The sequence below is a fragment of the Vipera berus genome, assembly GCF_964194415.1.
Source record: "Vipera berus genome assembly, chromosome: 6".
In the NCBI taxonomy this organism is placed as follows: Eukaryota; Metazoa; Chordata; class Lepidosauria; order Squamata; family Viperidae; genus Vipera; species Vipera berus.
In genome coordinates this window covers 49,339,309-49,356,185 of record NC_138208.1, presented here as the reverse complement: position 1 = coordinate 49,356,185, position 16,877 = coordinate 49,339,309, and the positions used below count along the sequence as shown (strand labels likewise).

At 34.0% G+C, this 16,877-nt stretch overlaps 1 protein-coding gene across 1 annotated transcript in view; it reads right to left on the bottom strand.

The window, feature by feature from the left end:
* Nucleotides 1-16,877, bottom strand: part of OTOGL (otogelin like) — a gene marked incomplete at both ends in the record, with an annotated part of 100,156 nt that overhangs the window by 13,505 nt on the left and 69,774 nt on the right. The window contains 12 exons of the mRNA XM_081330625.1: nt 2,461-2,565; nt 3,352-3,453; nt 5,685-5,792; nt 6,441-6,545; nt 7,587-7,799; nt 8,662-8,847; nt 10,419-10,560; nt 11,250-11,464; nt 12,829-13,018; nt 14,794-14,910; nt 15,568-15,710; nt 16,481-16,658. Coding sequence (XP_081186751.1) covers nt 2,461-2,565; nt 3,352-3,453; nt 5,685-5,792; nt 6,441-6,545; nt 7,587-7,799; nt 8,662-8,847; nt 10,419-10,560; nt 11,250-11,464; nt 12,829-13,018; nt 14,794-14,910; nt 15,568-15,710; nt 16,481-16,658 — 1,804 coding nt within the window. The remainder of the gene's footprint in view (nt 1-2,460; nt 2,566-3,351; nt 3,454-5,684; nt 5,793-6,440; nt 6,546-7,586; nt 7,800-8,661; nt 8,848-10,418; nt 10,561-11,249; nt 11,465-12,828; nt 13,019-14,793; nt 14,911-15,567; nt 15,711-16,480; nt 16,659-16,877) is intronic.

Below are 16,877 nucleotides of genomic sequence, written 5' to 3'. Positions count from 1 at the left end.
CTATTTAGTATCAATTTTATTTTTTCACACACAATAAGAAACATTTGGTGGTCAACTATGATTTATTTGCAAATTTCAGTGGTTGATGCTTAGAGCTTAGCGTTAGTGTGACCTTGGCTAGTATTATTGTATTATTTGCATTTTTTCTTTTCCTTGCATACTGCCCTGATATTTTAGGATAAATGAGAATTTAATAATATTTAATATATAGCTTAGGTCTTAATGGAATATAAATAACATAATATATTTAGCAATCTATGTTTTATCATTCCCTTAATAAATTAAACACTACTGAAGAACAGGAAGCAGAATGCTAGTTCATGTGAATATTTCTGTTCTAACAGAATCGCTCCCTTTTTTATTTTAAACTAGAAAATTACTGAAAATTGTAAGCACATAAAGTGTATAAGGCTTGTCTTAAGAACTATGGCACTGAAAACTAAATATTAAAAAAAGTTATTGAAAAGAATGCTCATAGGCACGCGTGTACACACACACACACACACACACACACACACACACACACACGTACATACCACAAATGTATTGTGGACATCCACATGTAGTAGAAGTATTAGCACTTATTTTCCAAACTTCACCCTATGAAATATTTCAATGATACATTTGTTCAATTGCACACATACAAGTACTTTCATTTATAAGAAAGTGAATAACTATATAAAAATTAGCAAATGCATTTTAGCAGCAAAATATTGTTGCACATTTGAATGCAAGTTTGGAGGAACCATTAGGCCACGTGCCCATATTAAGAGCACTAGGTCCATCTCCTCCCTGTTATTGTTACAACTGTTAGTTTTTTCTACAAAACCCAAACTACAATGATATTCACCAGAAATGAAAAAGTCAAATGGGAGCTGCTGTTGTTTTTCAATCTTGTTACAGCTGCATATTCAGGGAAGGCAATTAAACATATGTAACTGCAGGGAGTCCACAAAAAGTAGTAAAAAAATTGATGACAATCATGAGTGTGTGATCAAATATCTGACTATTTTTTCTGTGTGTCACAAATCTGTAGCTATTTAAAAGGCCAATTGGTTGATTGATCAGTACTGTGAATGTTTTTTGTAGGTGCTGGGTACAGCACTATTATATGCAGCAGAAAGACAGATACTAAATATACTAAATATTGAGCAATATGAGTAATAGAATGACTTAGTACAATAATTCTTTATAAATTTAACAAATAATGTTGCCATTTTAAGACAGCCTCAACATTTATTGTCTAATAATAGGTTTAGATTTGTCCAACAAGCATAATAGCTAACAACATAATTACAGCTTGTAAAAACTACAGCTAATATTTATCAAGTCATCTCTTCATAGTTTTTCATATTGGTATTAACATGACTAATAGCCAATCTGCTGTAATAGTTAATGTGTTGGACTAAAATGAAGAAATTGGCTTTAGTCTTGCCTTAGATACAAAGCCAATGAGGTAATTTTGGGTCAATTACTCTCAGCACTAGGAAGAAAACAAAGACAAGCCATTTCTGAAAATATTGACAAGAAAACTGCATGTATTTATCTAGATAATTGCCAAAAGTCAAAAGGCTGAAGGCTCCCCCAAAATAAAAAAAGAAAACTATAACTTGAATAACATAGATACAAAGAAGTTTCTATCATAAATTGTTATGCTCCTGATATAAAAGGAGAAGAATATAATAGACAAACATTGCATTACTATAAATGAATTAGTAACAGTATTCTCCAGAAGATGGTAGAGGACAGGAAGGCCTGGAGGAATGTTGTCCATAGGGTCGCGATGGGTCGGACACGACTTCGCAGCTAACAACAACAACAACAACAACAGTATTCTATAGAATAATATTCCATACACTGTCATCTATCTATCTATCTATCTATCTATCTATCTATCTATCTATCTATCTATCTATCTATCTATCTAATCTATTGCCTATGTATGTATTTGTCATTATCCAATTTGGCACTTATTTCAGTTGCTTTCTTTACAATCATTCTCATTTTAACACTGCTTTGACATAGGTTGGTTACAGAATGATCTCTGAAACCTTTTTTTTACAAGTGGCAGTGTTTACCAAAATTCTGCTATAGATAATTCTATATCGTTAGTTCTGATTTTATCAGAATTCATTGCACAGTATATCTCAGTTCTGTCAAGATATTTTTGTTTCATACACTGACACAATTTTATTTATTTTACATGATTAGCAAACGTGTGATTGCTGTCATTGTAGAACAGGATAGCATAGAAACATTTAAAATGAAAGAAAAATAAGAATTTCAAAACTATTATAAAATTAAATATTTCTTACCAATTTACAGCTTGGTGCGGTACTATTCTCACAATCACATTCTGAAGAAAATAAGACAGAAGGATTCACTATGACCACATCAATGGGAATAGAAGTTGTATTTCATTAATTTATATAATTGAGGAAAAAAGCAAATTATAGATACCGCAATTCCAGCTTGGGCAACACTGTCCAGGTACTGTTTTTTTAATCAGTTTCATATCAGTAGAGCAATTCAGAAGAGGTGCAGGACATAGATTCTCTTCACATACTAGAGAAATAGAATTTATGTCTTTAAAAGATTATTGCCACTAGAAAGAAATAAACATATAAAACTTTTCTCTGTTACATGATTATTTCTACTATTGTACTATTTCTGTAATATTATTATTTCTACCTGCCACCTTAAATAAATGGTTTAGAAATGAATAATTATTTTAGGTTCAAGTAATCAATAATAATTTTGTCGTTTCAATAGCAGAACACATTTCATACCACAATTTTAGATAAAAAGACAACCTTACTCATGATGTGATAGTGTTCTCAAATCTGTTAACTATAAAGTATAGAAAACAGTTGGTTGTAAAACAAAAGCCCAAAGCATCACTCCAAGTGAATACATGTGAATACACAAGTCTTCATCAGTTTTTTGGTATGAGATATTTTCCATTGAATGGCTAAGGTAGGCACCAGGTAAAATCAGCAATAAAATTTAAAAATCTAAATTGAAACTGTAACTATGTACAGCTGAATATTGTTTTTGTTTTTTTCTGCCACTGGTAACCCTTGAAATAAAGAACTACTCATTTAGATTATACCGGTACATGCTCAGATTTTGAATAGCTGTATATAGCTAAATACATTTTTGCCTGATTATTTTCCTGAATTTTTAGAATAGCAGTAAGATAATAATTGACTCTACCCCATTGGAAGCTGCATTATAACAACACTGTGTTTATTACAAGCATAAATATAATTTTATGACTGAATACAAAGAAAAATCCCAATAAAACAAGTAGTAATCATTCCAAGATATGTAATCCAAAACAAAACTTACCACAGTGATAATGAGGACAACAGTACTGTGCAGTACTAAGATCTACTGCAAGAAGTTCTTCTTCACTGCATTCTGGAACAGGTTCAATGCAAGATTCACAAACTTCAAGAGACACATAAACACCATGTAATATATATATTGTAATATATATAAATAAACATCCACACAAACACACACATCCATATATACATTAATTATGGGCCAGTTTTACAGTATATTTAGATTAATATGCTGGCATATTCAAGAGAAATTGTAACCATGTTTTGAATCAGTGAATATTAATAGCTTGCAAAAATGCAAGAATGAATGGCGAATGAATGAATGAATGAATAGCCAAAATAAGTATGTATGCCAAGCTATGCAAAACTTCACATGACTTCTAGGAAAATAATGTCCTATTTTGCACTGCAAATATGATGGCACCATAATATGTCAATAGGAAGGACAGGGAATACATGATATATATAGATAGGTGTCATATAATACAGGGCTTTTCAACCAGTGGTACGGGTATCACCTGTGGTACATTGGCACCTGGCAGGTGGTAGCGGGAGAGGGGAATGAGCTGAACCAGTGGCAGCACCGGACAAGCGAGAGATGGCTGGAGCTGCAGGGCTGTCAGGGCTCAGCGGAAGCACCAGGATCACTGCTTCTTTGGGGCTGTCAGGGCTCAGCGTAAGCACCAGGATCAGCGCCAAGCTCCAGCTGGAGCTTGGCGCTGATCCTGGCGCTTCTGCTGAGCCCAGAAGAAGCGCTGATCAGCTGGAATGTTGCAGCATCTCCAGGATCTTGGGAGTTACATTCAGATGCTTGGCAACTGATTCATATTTATGATGATCACAGTGTCCCAGGGTCATGTGAAGTGACCAAAACCTGCTGCAACCACCCTGCAGACAGGGGGAATAAAAACCAAACACCCCCTACCCCACACCTGCTGCCAATCCTCAACAGAAAGGCTCACAACAATGAAAACCTCGGACAGGAGGAAGAGCGCCGCGGGGCAGGCAGGCAGGTGTCTTGCTCAGCTGTGGCTTGGGGGGCACTTTTTTCAGTGCCATTGTAACTTTGAACAGTCACTAAGTGAACTGTTATAATTCGAGGACTACCTGTACTTCATCACTTTTTTCCTTTTTTTTTCTTGGTCATCAAGTTTTTGACACCTTGCTAGGCAACAAGTGGTACTCAGATGTTGCCATATCCTAAAAGTAATACAATGGGTGAAAAGGTTGAAAAACCCTGATATAATACACCAAGACTTCTATGTATATTTCTACTGAATATATGAGATATGTGATCTCATTCAGGCTAAGAAGGTTGAGCCCAGTTATTGCTTGATGTGAAAAATAAAGGAATAACAAAAAGATAGAAAGATAAATGATGCATGGATGGATGGATAGATGGATCGATGGAATGAGAAACTATTTTTATAGTTCATAAGCATGTTGCAAAAGAAGCAAGCACTGAACTCAAAATGAAAGTAGAAAAATAGGGACCACTACGGTGGGAAGGTAACAGCGTTCCGTGCGCCTTTGGCATCTAGTCATGCCGGCCACATGACCACGGAGACATCCTCGGACAAGCGCTGGCTCTTCGGCTTTGAAATGGAGATGAGCACCGGCCCCTAGAGTCACAAATGACTAGCACGCATGTGCGGGGGAACCTTTACCTTTACCTTTTTATATTCTTTCCACATTTCACAATAGTTAACTTATGGTCAAATTATGTTAAATATATATGTACAGTAGGTATGTATGTATGCATGCATGTATGCATGTATTTTACTTATATTCCACTCAAGGAATGCACATTGGTGTTTAGATCACAAGAATATCCATAGCAGTTAAATTACATTATACCAACCAATACCAATGAAAGTTACAATACAAGAAGAAATTACAATAATGAAAAATAAAGCTTATCAAAGCCAAATAACATATTAACAATTTAATATATTTAATTCATAATAAAATCAATTAATAATGTTACACAGAATAGCTCATTTTAATTCTACATATAATATTAAGCCTATAATGAGTCTTTGTAGGTTTTTCTCCCCTTTCTTTATTAAATGTCATTGTGAAGGAAGGAGAACAGTACATATTGAAACCATAGTGTTAACAATTAACTCCCATCTCCTTCCTTGCTGCAATCACAAACAAGATATGCATAGCTACTACGCAATAAGAAAAGTTCTCAGCACCCAAATTCTTCCATTAAAATGGGTGGTTTTGTAACTAAATTTAAAAAGCCACTGCTAAATCCATACATACAGTATCTTAGATATTTAAATCCTCAATTTACCCAAGATTTTTAAAATAAGAAATGTTACTTACCACACAAATAGGATAAACAGCAAGTATCATCCAATTTGACTTCCACAATAAACTGATCTTCTCGGCATTCTGGATGAGTAACATTGGGACATGCTGACATATCACATTCTGAATTAAAAAAACAAAGCAAACCAAAGCAGGCTATCTCGTAAATTGCAACCAATGACTCGCTGTTTTAAGAGTTTAGAAGTTATACACCTCTAAATTGGTCACCACGATGTAAAAAAGATGTCGAGACTCTAGAAAGGGTACAGAGAAGAGCAACAAAGATGATTGGGGGACTGGAGGCTAAAACGTATAAGGAACGGTTGCTGGAATTGGGTATGTGTAGTTTAACGAAGAGAAGGGTGAGGGGTGACATGATAGCAGGGGCTACCACAAAGAAGAGGGAGCCGAGCTATTCTCCAAAGCACCTGAAAGCAGGACAAGAAGCAAGGGATGGAAACTAGTCAAGGAGAGAAGCAACCTAGAACTAAGGAGAAACTTCCTGACATTTAGAACAACTAACCAGTGGAACAACCTGCCTCCAGAAGTGGTGAATGCTCCAACACTGGAAGTTTTTAAGAAGAGACTGGACAGCCATTTGTCTGAAATGTTATAGGGTTTCCTGCCTTAGCAGGGGGTTGGACTAGATGACCTCCAAGGTCCCTTCCAACTTATTATTATTATTATTACTCGCTGTTTTAAGAGTTTAGAAGTTATACACCTCTAAATGAATAATCTTTTCTCAGTCTCATTATTCATCCTATCACTTACCACACTGGTATTGAGGACAGCAGGAAACAGGAGTATATCTGACTGTCAGCTTCTCAGTACTTCTGCATACTGGGATAATAGGTCTGCATAGAGTCATGTTGCATTCTAAAACAAAAAATAGAGTCCTGAATCAAATCACTATATCTCTACCTAACCTTTTCATTGGAAGATGATAAGGATAACATTTATTGTCTGTTCCAGCAGTTCTGATTAATAAAAAGATGATGTGAATATGGACTAACTATTCTTTTTCCAAAGAAAGCATTTTAAGATTACTGATACTTAATGTTATATTAAATATAGAGAGTATATTAAAAGGAGGGGGAAAAAACAACTTGTGGTAACATAAAAATTTGTTTCTAAAGCTATTCAGCTTCTTATATTAATGTACCATTATCTTAATGTATGCATTAAACTAAAAGCAAAGAAGCTTGAAATTACATAGAGAATTATTCAAGTCACTGGGTTTAGCTCAGCACATAATTGGATTAACATTTGGGTATCTCTGGTATCCTACCTAGTGTTGTTTTTTACTTTCAAGTGATAATTGAGAATGTTTACAAAAACCCCTTTTCAACTTCCAAAGTGGTTTTGGAATGCACGTGTCTTAATTGACCTTCTAATTGAATATAATTAAAGATGTCTATAAGCCTAAATGCCATCTCCCACTTCTCCATGAGAAATGATGAACTGGATATTTCTTCCATAATTCAGAAGAGGAAGATTTTTCATGAGCTGTACCCATATTAGATCACAGAAATGAAATATGGTGAATAGATTTTTAAAAGAACTTAAATGTTGACATTTACAATGATAGATTGTTTTTTCACTATACATTAGCTATGAGCCAGTTTGGTCTAGTGATTAAGGCACCAGGCTAGAAAATGGAAGACTGTAGATTCAAGTACCGCTTTAGCCATTAAAACCAGCTGGGTGACTTTGGATCAACCATTCTCTCTCAGCCCAACCCACTTCACAGAGTTGTTGTGGGGAAAATAGAATATGTTTGCCTCCCTGTGTTATTTATAAAAATAATAAAGGCGGGATATAAATAAATAAATATACCAAATATTTTTTATTTCTTTATACTACACACAGATTCTTTCTTATCAACTGAATACCATGTCTGTCCTAAATATTACATACCACAGATATTTTTTGGACAACAAGTTTGTTCTTCAGTTACACTGACAATCACTTCAGCCTCTCTGTCACACATTGGAGATGGCTGCTTATCACATTCAGGCTCTGTATCAATAATGCTCCCATTTTCCATGCACTTATATATGCAGCATCCTTTACGGGAGCCAATCCAAACCTCCCCAACAGAGTGAGGATGCCCTTCGTTATCTGTACAGGCTATTTTAAAAAAAGCAAAAAACATTTTTTTTAATGACATCCAAAAAAATACCCTGTTTACATTTTGATATAAACTATATCTGTCACCAGCATCTGGAAGTTAAATAACCTCTGATGTCTGTAAGAAGCTGCAGTAAAATAAATTCTGACACTCCCAATGAGGGAAAGGAAATATTACAAGAATTTGTTACTTAGGTGTATATTGTACCTATGACATTTTCACTTCTGCAAAACTATAATTAATGCCTCTTGCTATGTAGTTTTGACCTCAGGCTCATATCACATACAGATCCAGAAAGATTTTCTACATTTACTCTGTTTATGATGTTTGAATTATTAGAACATTAAAATACAGGCCTGGCTTAATTCAATACTGCAAGTGGTAAAAACTTTTATTGTCAATAAAATAATCATATTGGTCTCCTTTGTTTTATTTTATTTGTTTTACCTTGAGCCTCAGATATTATAAACCTATCATTTCAAAATTAACATATTCTGAAGGATTTTTACGAGCAAACTGGCACCTCATAATGCTCATAAAGCTCTTCCAAATTCCAAAATAGTTGGAAGTTCCAAAATAATTGAAGGTAAATGAGATTTAAATGAAAATCATCACAATGAATTTAGTGGGATTTATGAAGTTATGATTATTTACGGTAAAAATTCTGTAGAAAAATATCAGCTTCCTAGCTGTACCAATTTTGGAATATAAATTCTGGAGCTATATTAGGCTGTTTATTGATTTTATATTATTTGGAAAAAGAGAAGATAAAAATAAAAAGCATACCTCTGACCCACCAGAAAGCAAGAATACTTGAATCTAATAGGAAAAATACGCCAGCATATTAATGAGTTTACTCACCACATTTTTCTTCTGGAATGCAAAGGTCAGAGTCTGTTCTATGAAGAATGGTCCCCTTTTTACAAACACAGTCTTCTCTTAAATAGGAACATGATGATTTTTCATAAAACCATTTATTTAGGCATGTTTTAGCATCACAGGGTTGCACACAAGGTTGATATTCCTTCCCATAAGGACAAGCAAGCCCTACATGTGGAGGAAGATAAATATTACTGAGATTTTTTTTTAACATTCATTGGAAAAGAGAAGAAAGAAGGTGTCAAGAGGAAATATTTCTCATTAATTGATCTAAATGTCCAGTTTTAGCTACATGTTTCAGTTTGTACAATTTTTAAATTGGCCTCGTCATCAAAATATAAACAAACAAAGAATACAACTGATAGATCCTAAATTTAGAAAACACAGTTTTGCATGATTAGAAATATAGGCCCATTTCAATCAAAATCCTTGTCTGAATATAATTTCAATTGATCCTTGTTCAAAGTGGTCAGCATATAGTTTTTTTCTCTTGCGTATTTAGCGTTACATATTGAAGTGATGGAGAAGAAATAGTAACTCATAGATCTGATTATAACTAATTAGTTTTTCAGTTTTTTCTTCAAAGATTAATTTGCAGTCTGTAGATCCCATACAATTGTGAAATTTCAAAAGTGCCTTGATGTCAGTTCTAGATTATTGCTAGCATATGTTCTTGAAAATAAAGGTTAAGAAAAATATTGTAACTAAAAAACCAGTTTTTCTGATTTTAAAAAAAGCAATTTCATGTACATATTTTGCACTTTTTTACTTTACTTTTTGTCGTGGATGCCAAGAAATGTAAACAGAGTGTCCTTCTTACAGTCCCCTCCCCATATGTCCTCCTTTCTAATTGTCAATGTCTTCCTTTGCTTACTCATATATTTGATAATCCTACATAAAAAGCATTTTACAACAGTGTACATACCTATTCTAAATCTGGGAAGTAGAGTGATGAAAACAATCTATGAACTCATCATGTACATAGATAGTATGAGTCATTAGATTATTTACAGTTTATCATAACATACAGGTAATCCTAAACTTACAATCAGTTGCTTCTCCATCCCCACCTCCCGTGATCACAACTGTTAAATAGTGGGTTTTTTGATGCAGGAATGAAGATGCGAAACGGAGTACAGGGTAACTCATTGTTTATTTCATGCTGTGACTATACTGGGGGAAATGGCTGCAACCAGCCGCAAAATATAGTCTAGCCCCTAGGCAGAAGCCAATAGGTTTGAATCAACCATAGCCGCGTGGAGATAGCCAATTGCAGCACAGGAGACTTGTAGTCTGGGTTGCTGGAGAGCCATTAGCTGCTCCAGCAACCCATGTGGTATTCCCTCAAAAAGCCGAAACCAATGTTTATTTCCATTTCCAGCGAAACATTCCCATTGCATACATTAGATTTTCTTAAAAACTTGTGCAAAAAAGGTTGTAAAATCAGGCACAGTCATACAAGTGACCTGCTTAATGGCTGGCATAAGTTATGATCATAATTCCAGGCTCAAATATGATCATAAATTGAGTACTACCTGTATTAGCATTTAGCTAATGACCATCAATGTTAACCTACAGTATCTAGAATATTATTGAGTGGAGTGCTAAGGAAAACATAAATTTGAGTCATTCCTTTCTAAATCTAGCCTTCTGTGTATCATTAATGTCTAGCAAACTAAAAACTCAAAATAAAAGCCAAGTAAAAATCAAGTGATCAGGAATGAGGGTATTAAACTTACAACAGTAATCTGGTGTCCTCCACTTAATGCAGATATTATGCTTGTTGCATAGTGCTACATATGCAGAAAGTGCATCACATTCATAATTCTCAAAATAGGTATTGTTAACCCATATTTTTTCACAAAAATCTTGTGGTGAGACCTAGATCAAATATATTTGATGAATCAATAATCTGGATAAATTGGAGAAAAACAATCACGAGTTTCACATTAACAACTTTTGTACAACCAAAACCATAATCACTTATGTTATATAGCTGTTTAATCAAGGTTGCTGAAATATTAATATAATTCCTATATCTAAAAAAAATCATTCCCCAAATGATTTTTTTTCATTCATTTTTCCCCATTTTGAAAGTCATATTTATTTAAGGCCCAATGATCCATTTTTGCATATGGAAATTGGCTTATTGGTAGAAAAAAGGAAGTTTAATTCTACCTCCTTTGTCAGCCCCTTCTCTGCATCCTCTAATTCTGCTGCAAAAATATGGAGATAGTTATTTAATCAACTGCACTCATTCTGGAGCCAGATAGGTAGGTAAAATTTGTTGGATGGTGATTTTCAAGGGCCCCATTGAGAATGTGGAGATTTAGCCTAAAGACTGTTGAGCCAGAGATGTTTTTAATCCTTTCAGTAACAGATGAGAAGGAATCTTTTCCTTGGAGTTGGGGGGAGGGGAGTCTAAATAGATATATATGTATATCACAATTTTAAAAAAAAGTCAAAATGTCCACCTCCCAGCCTTATCTTCCTATATCTTACAAGTCTACCCTAATCTCCCCAAATTTGAGTCTGATCCTTTTCGGTACTTGTAATTACTTCACACTCACTTTTTTGTGACAAGGGGCAAAAACCCACTTCTGCAGGAGTTCCATGCAATATGTACAATTATTCTCTGTGCAGTTTCTAATGGGTCTTCTTGTTGTTACCTCAAAAGATTTCTCAATTTCCCAACTTTTAATAAAAATCTCAACTTCTTCCATATTTGTAATTATTGTTCTATTTTGCATTTTCAAGTCATCAGAAGGGTCACCATTACAGACACCTTAAAAGAAACATATTTAAAATATAATGAAATGATTGAAACAGCATTACATTTCTAAGAGAGGAAAACAAAATTAAATTTTCTCATCAGTTGGTTAAAAACTAGAACAACTACTAAAGTAAGATATAATCATTTTAAGAATGCATTTTTATTTAGAATATTTCCTGCATCCATCTGCCTACCTTTCACTTTTAAAAAAAGAACCAGAGTATATCAGGTACAGGTAATCTTCGACTTATGACCATAATTGAGTCCAAAATTTCTGTTGCTATGTAAGATAGTTGTTAAGTGGGTTTTCCCCTATTTTATGCCTTTCTTGTCACAGTTGTTAACTGAATCACTGTAGTTGTTAAGTTAATAACACAGTTGTTAAGTGAATCTGGCTTCCCCATTGACTTTGCTGTCAGAAGTTTGTAAAATGTGATCACTTGACCCCGGTACATTGCAACTTCATAAATATATTTATTTATTTTATTTTTATTTTAATTCCATTTATATCCCGCCCTTCTCCGAAGACTCAGGGCGGCTTACAAGCTTAGCAGTAGCCTTCATTCTATGTATATGCCTGCTTATTAGGGCTTTCACACACACCCCCAAGCGGCATTATTACAAAGTCAGCTTAATTGCCCCCAACAATCTGGGTCCTCATTTTACCTACCTTGGAAGGATGGAAGGCTGAGTCAACCTTGAGCCTGGTGGGATGCGAACCTGCACTAATTGCAGGCAGCTGGTGTTACTTAAGGAGGCATTAGCCCACTGCTCCACCAAGGCTCTTTTAATATGAGAGTTACCAAGTATCTGAATTTTGATCACATGTCCCCAGAGATGCTGCAACAGTCATAAGTGTGACAAATGGTCATAGGTCACTTTTTTTCAGTGCTGTTGTAATTTCGAACTTTGTCACAACTACTTGTACTGGAGACTTAATTCTCATAAAAGTTCTCTTTAACAGTTTCGTACATTCTGATTTATCATAATAATGTTCAAAATTTCTAATTACTACTAGGAGCATTAGAAGAATACATTTCAGGGAGCGAAACATAAAAATTAAACAATATAGCACAAATTTCAGACTCGGTTAATTAAAGCTCAGAGCATTTGCATAGAACATAGAATTGAAAAAGTAAAAAGGATTGCCCTCAAATTCCCCATTACCTGTTCTGTTAATTTCAGCAATGGATATTGAAGCTGGATAAGTTATAACAATATTCTGCAATAATTTTACATAAAATAAATGGCAGCCATGGAAGGAAAGGAGAAGAGAGAAGTAAGACCTTAGAAAAGAAGAGATTAGTGGGTGAATTTAGGCCTAAAAATTTAAAGTTCAAATTAAGGATAACAAAATAAATTATGTATATTCTTACCACAAAGCCCTTCTGTCTTTATAGATACATTAGAGTTAAAGCCATATTGGATGTCCATAATGCCTGTAACATGAGCCCATTTAATACTGATTCCAGCTGGGGTATTGATTACATACATTGCTCCAGTGTCCTGAATACATATGCCCTCTTGCAAGAAAGGCAAAGGTTGGATTACAGAATTCACAATTACCTAAAATAATCCAGAAAAATTACAGGAATCAAAAGAATCATTCCAAAACTATGCTTTTGAAAAAACTATTGAGACAAGAATTCTCTCCAAACCTTCAAACAATCTCACAATATTTAAAACTGACAATATTTTATTTTGAGAGCAGGCAACAGAATTTCATTTTTAATGTGGGCCAGTGTGCTCATAGTAAAAAAAATGACAATAAAGGTTATCTTGTCTTAACTTACCTTACCTTACCTTATTTTATCTTATCTCATCTCATCTCATCTTTTCAAAAATGAATTATTTTTAGCAAGTACATCAAGGCCTTATAGCTATGCATTAACTACAAAATATGTAGTTATTTAATTCTACCCCAGAACTGTTTATACTATTGATATGTTTCCGAAAAACTGTCTTCAACACAAAACTTAGAGTGTTCCTTGTTTTTTTAGCATCTGTTATGAAAGGAACATTATAACTACAAAAGAAAAGGAAGCATCATTTTGGGTTGAGGAGTATAAATACAAGGTATCCTTAGTGATTCCTTATTTGCCTATAAATCCTATTGTGATTGTATTTTTTTTCCTGCAGTATTAAACCAATTTTGAGAATATTTTAATGGGATTAAGGCCACAACAGCCAACAACAGAGGTAATAATAATATAATAATAATAATAATAATAATAATAATAATAATAATAATAATAATAATAATAATAGAATATATATGAATTTTCTTTTTGTAAAAGCAAATACTAGAGATGAAATGTTGATCTGGAGAATATTATTTTTTTAAAGGCATTATTGGTTTTTAAAAAATCATGACAAATGTTATTAACAGTCATAACATACAATGTAAGATATTTATTCAGACCTGAGGCTGAAAAACGTAAAAGTAAACTAATTGCCAGGTTGCTTTCTGGACACAAATTAAAACATTTATACAAACTATTAAAGTCCCAAACATCTTAGGAGCTGATTATCTGAAGGACTGCTTTTTTGTTATGAACATGTCCTTAGTCATTGGGTGAGATAGATGGTGTGAAATTTAATAAATAAATAAATTTAAGATCTTTAGCCTGCTCTATGGACCATTTCCAAGCTATAGAATGTACTTTCATAGACTACTTTGCCTGCTCCTTTGCTTAATTTGAACACTTATTAAAACATTTTTTAGTCAGGCAGTTTAATGTAAATTATTTTAATATTTAATGGTCTATAATGCTTAAATAGGGACGCGGTGGCTCAGTGGGTTAGGACGCTGAGCTTGTCGATCAGAAGGTCGGCAGTTTGGCGGGTCAAATCCCGAGTGCCGCATAGCAGAGTGAGCGCCTGTTACTCGTCCCAGCTTCTGCCAACCTAGCAGTTCGAAAGCACGTAAAAATGCAAGTAAAAAAATAGGGACCACTGCTTTGGGAAGGTAACAGCGTTCCATGCGCCTTTGGCGTCTAGTCATGCCGGCCACATGACCATGGAGACGTCCTCGGACAAGCGCTGGCTCTTCGGCTTTGAAACGGAGATGAGCACCGGCCCCTAGAGTTGGAAACGACTAGCACGCATGTGCGGGGGAACCTTTACCTTTACTAATGCTTAAATAATTAAAAATTCAGATCTGCTTTATATATATGGGTGATATGTTATACTTAAAAGATAATTACAGTTGTTAAGCTTTCTATTAATGGTAGCCTCTTATTCATTAAGACCAGTTAGTTTATGCCTGTGAAAGAATTGGATTGCCTACATAACAACATTTTTGCAGCAGGATTCTACATTCTAGCAAAAGTTTAACTCACCTTTCTTGCTAAGCGGTTAATAAGTACTGCATAAGGTGGTATTGTTACATTAAGTTTCTTAAAACAAAGACCAGAAGCACTTCCTGCTGGGACCTTGAAAAGAAAGGACAAACTGTCCTGAAACTAAAACAATAAACAGATTACTAATCCTTAAATAATACTAGATGTATTAACAGCTGTAGTTTAAAAATACTCACTAGTTTTCCTATTGAATTTGCACTCTGAAAAATAATTTTAAAAATGAGTAAAATTTATTGTCACATGAACACAACATCATTCCAGTTCTATGGTAAATGTTATTGCAGACTGCCCTTGTGTGTGTGTGTGTGTGTGTGTGTGTGTGTGTGTGTGTGCGTGTGTGTAATTTACATTAGTCCCTTCACATTTGTTCTGAACTTTTATATCCTCAATGAAAAAACTCTGAATCTAATCCGATACCTGACAATAACCCTCACTAAACTCAAAGAAACTTTTGTTCTGAGAAGGTATGAATAGCATTAGATGTTAATATTTATAACTTATTAGGTCAGTCTGCTCAATAATACACTTCTCCTAATTGTTCTATTCATGTGGAATTATCAAGGATCATTAATAAATATATTTCAGGTATAATATATAAGTGAAACATACTTTTTGACATTTATAATAGGAAATGTGTTTACAAATATAGAAACTCCAAAACATTTTCAAAGCATTGCAAAAAGTTTTGTTTCTATCTTTAGTTTTTAAAATATGAAATGCCAATTATTGCAAGGTACTATGTAAGGTTCCTACCTGATTAGCAGGGCATTTTTCAATATGAGCCACAATAATTTCTGTGGGTAACTTGACTAAAATATAGGATGCTACTTTATATAGTGCAACATTATTTCCATCAAATGTAATGATACTCAGTTCAGAGAGGATAGAACACTCACCTAAGGAACAAATTACAATAAATGAGATCGCATTAAGATTTCAGGCTTCTTTCAATCTGGAATTATACACTGAATCAATTACAATTACATTGAATTTAGTAATAATAAAAATAATTGCTTAAGAAATCATACAGTTATACTGCTATCCATATTTGCTTAGACGTACTCTATGATTTCAATAGGCCATATGCTAAAATCAATTTGCAATATATCATACTGATAAAAGGATACTTTATAAAGTAAGCAAAATGATACCTATGCATCAAACACACAAAAAACAGTCACCAGGGAATGAATGGTCTGACTTGGTTACAATTACAGTTGGTGTCAATCAGCAAAAGTGATCAGACCTGCAAACACTGGAATTCTGCTTGTTCACTGGTAAATCAAACAGCTGATTTGTCATTCTGTATAAATACAGCCATTTATCAGATAACTTGTTATTTCAATTCAGACTTTCATATTTTATTCTCCTAATGAAAAATTCATGTGTTGGGCAAGGATATAGCAAGCCAGTTGTTTGACAATACTGAAAAAAGTAAATTTCAGCAAATGAGAAATAAAAATTACGGTATACAAGCAGTTAAAACACGGTGTAAATTTATAAGCTGCCCAGAGGCACTTCAACAGTAAGATTAAATAAATAAATAATAAATAAAATAAAATTGGCATTCTAGGATGTTCTTGGCATAATTTTCCTGTAATATTTAAAATGCAAGTTTAGGATTCTCTGTTTCACATATAATCTAATATACCATGCAAAGACTTACAAGGACATTCCCATTCAGGACAGCAGCTGTCGCTGTTGGTCTGAACTGGCATCCCTCGAAAACCACAGTCAGGTTTCTCCACATTCTTATGGCAGTTCTTTGAAAGATTATACAGCATCCATTCCATGTTAATGCAGACGTACTGGCTACATTTGTCTACAGGATCAAGGTATCTTGGCTTTTTCACGATGGGGGAAAAAATTGAGTCATTGACATATGAGGACATATTTTGTGTACCAAAAAATCAGCAGGCTCTTTTAAGTATAAAAATGTGATTATGTACCTATTGAAACTCTGACTATTGCAGTCTAAATGTTTTTATAAACATTTAACATAAAACCTCAGAAATGTGTAGGCTTATAAATATAGATTTTGGGGATTACAACACATATGTTCC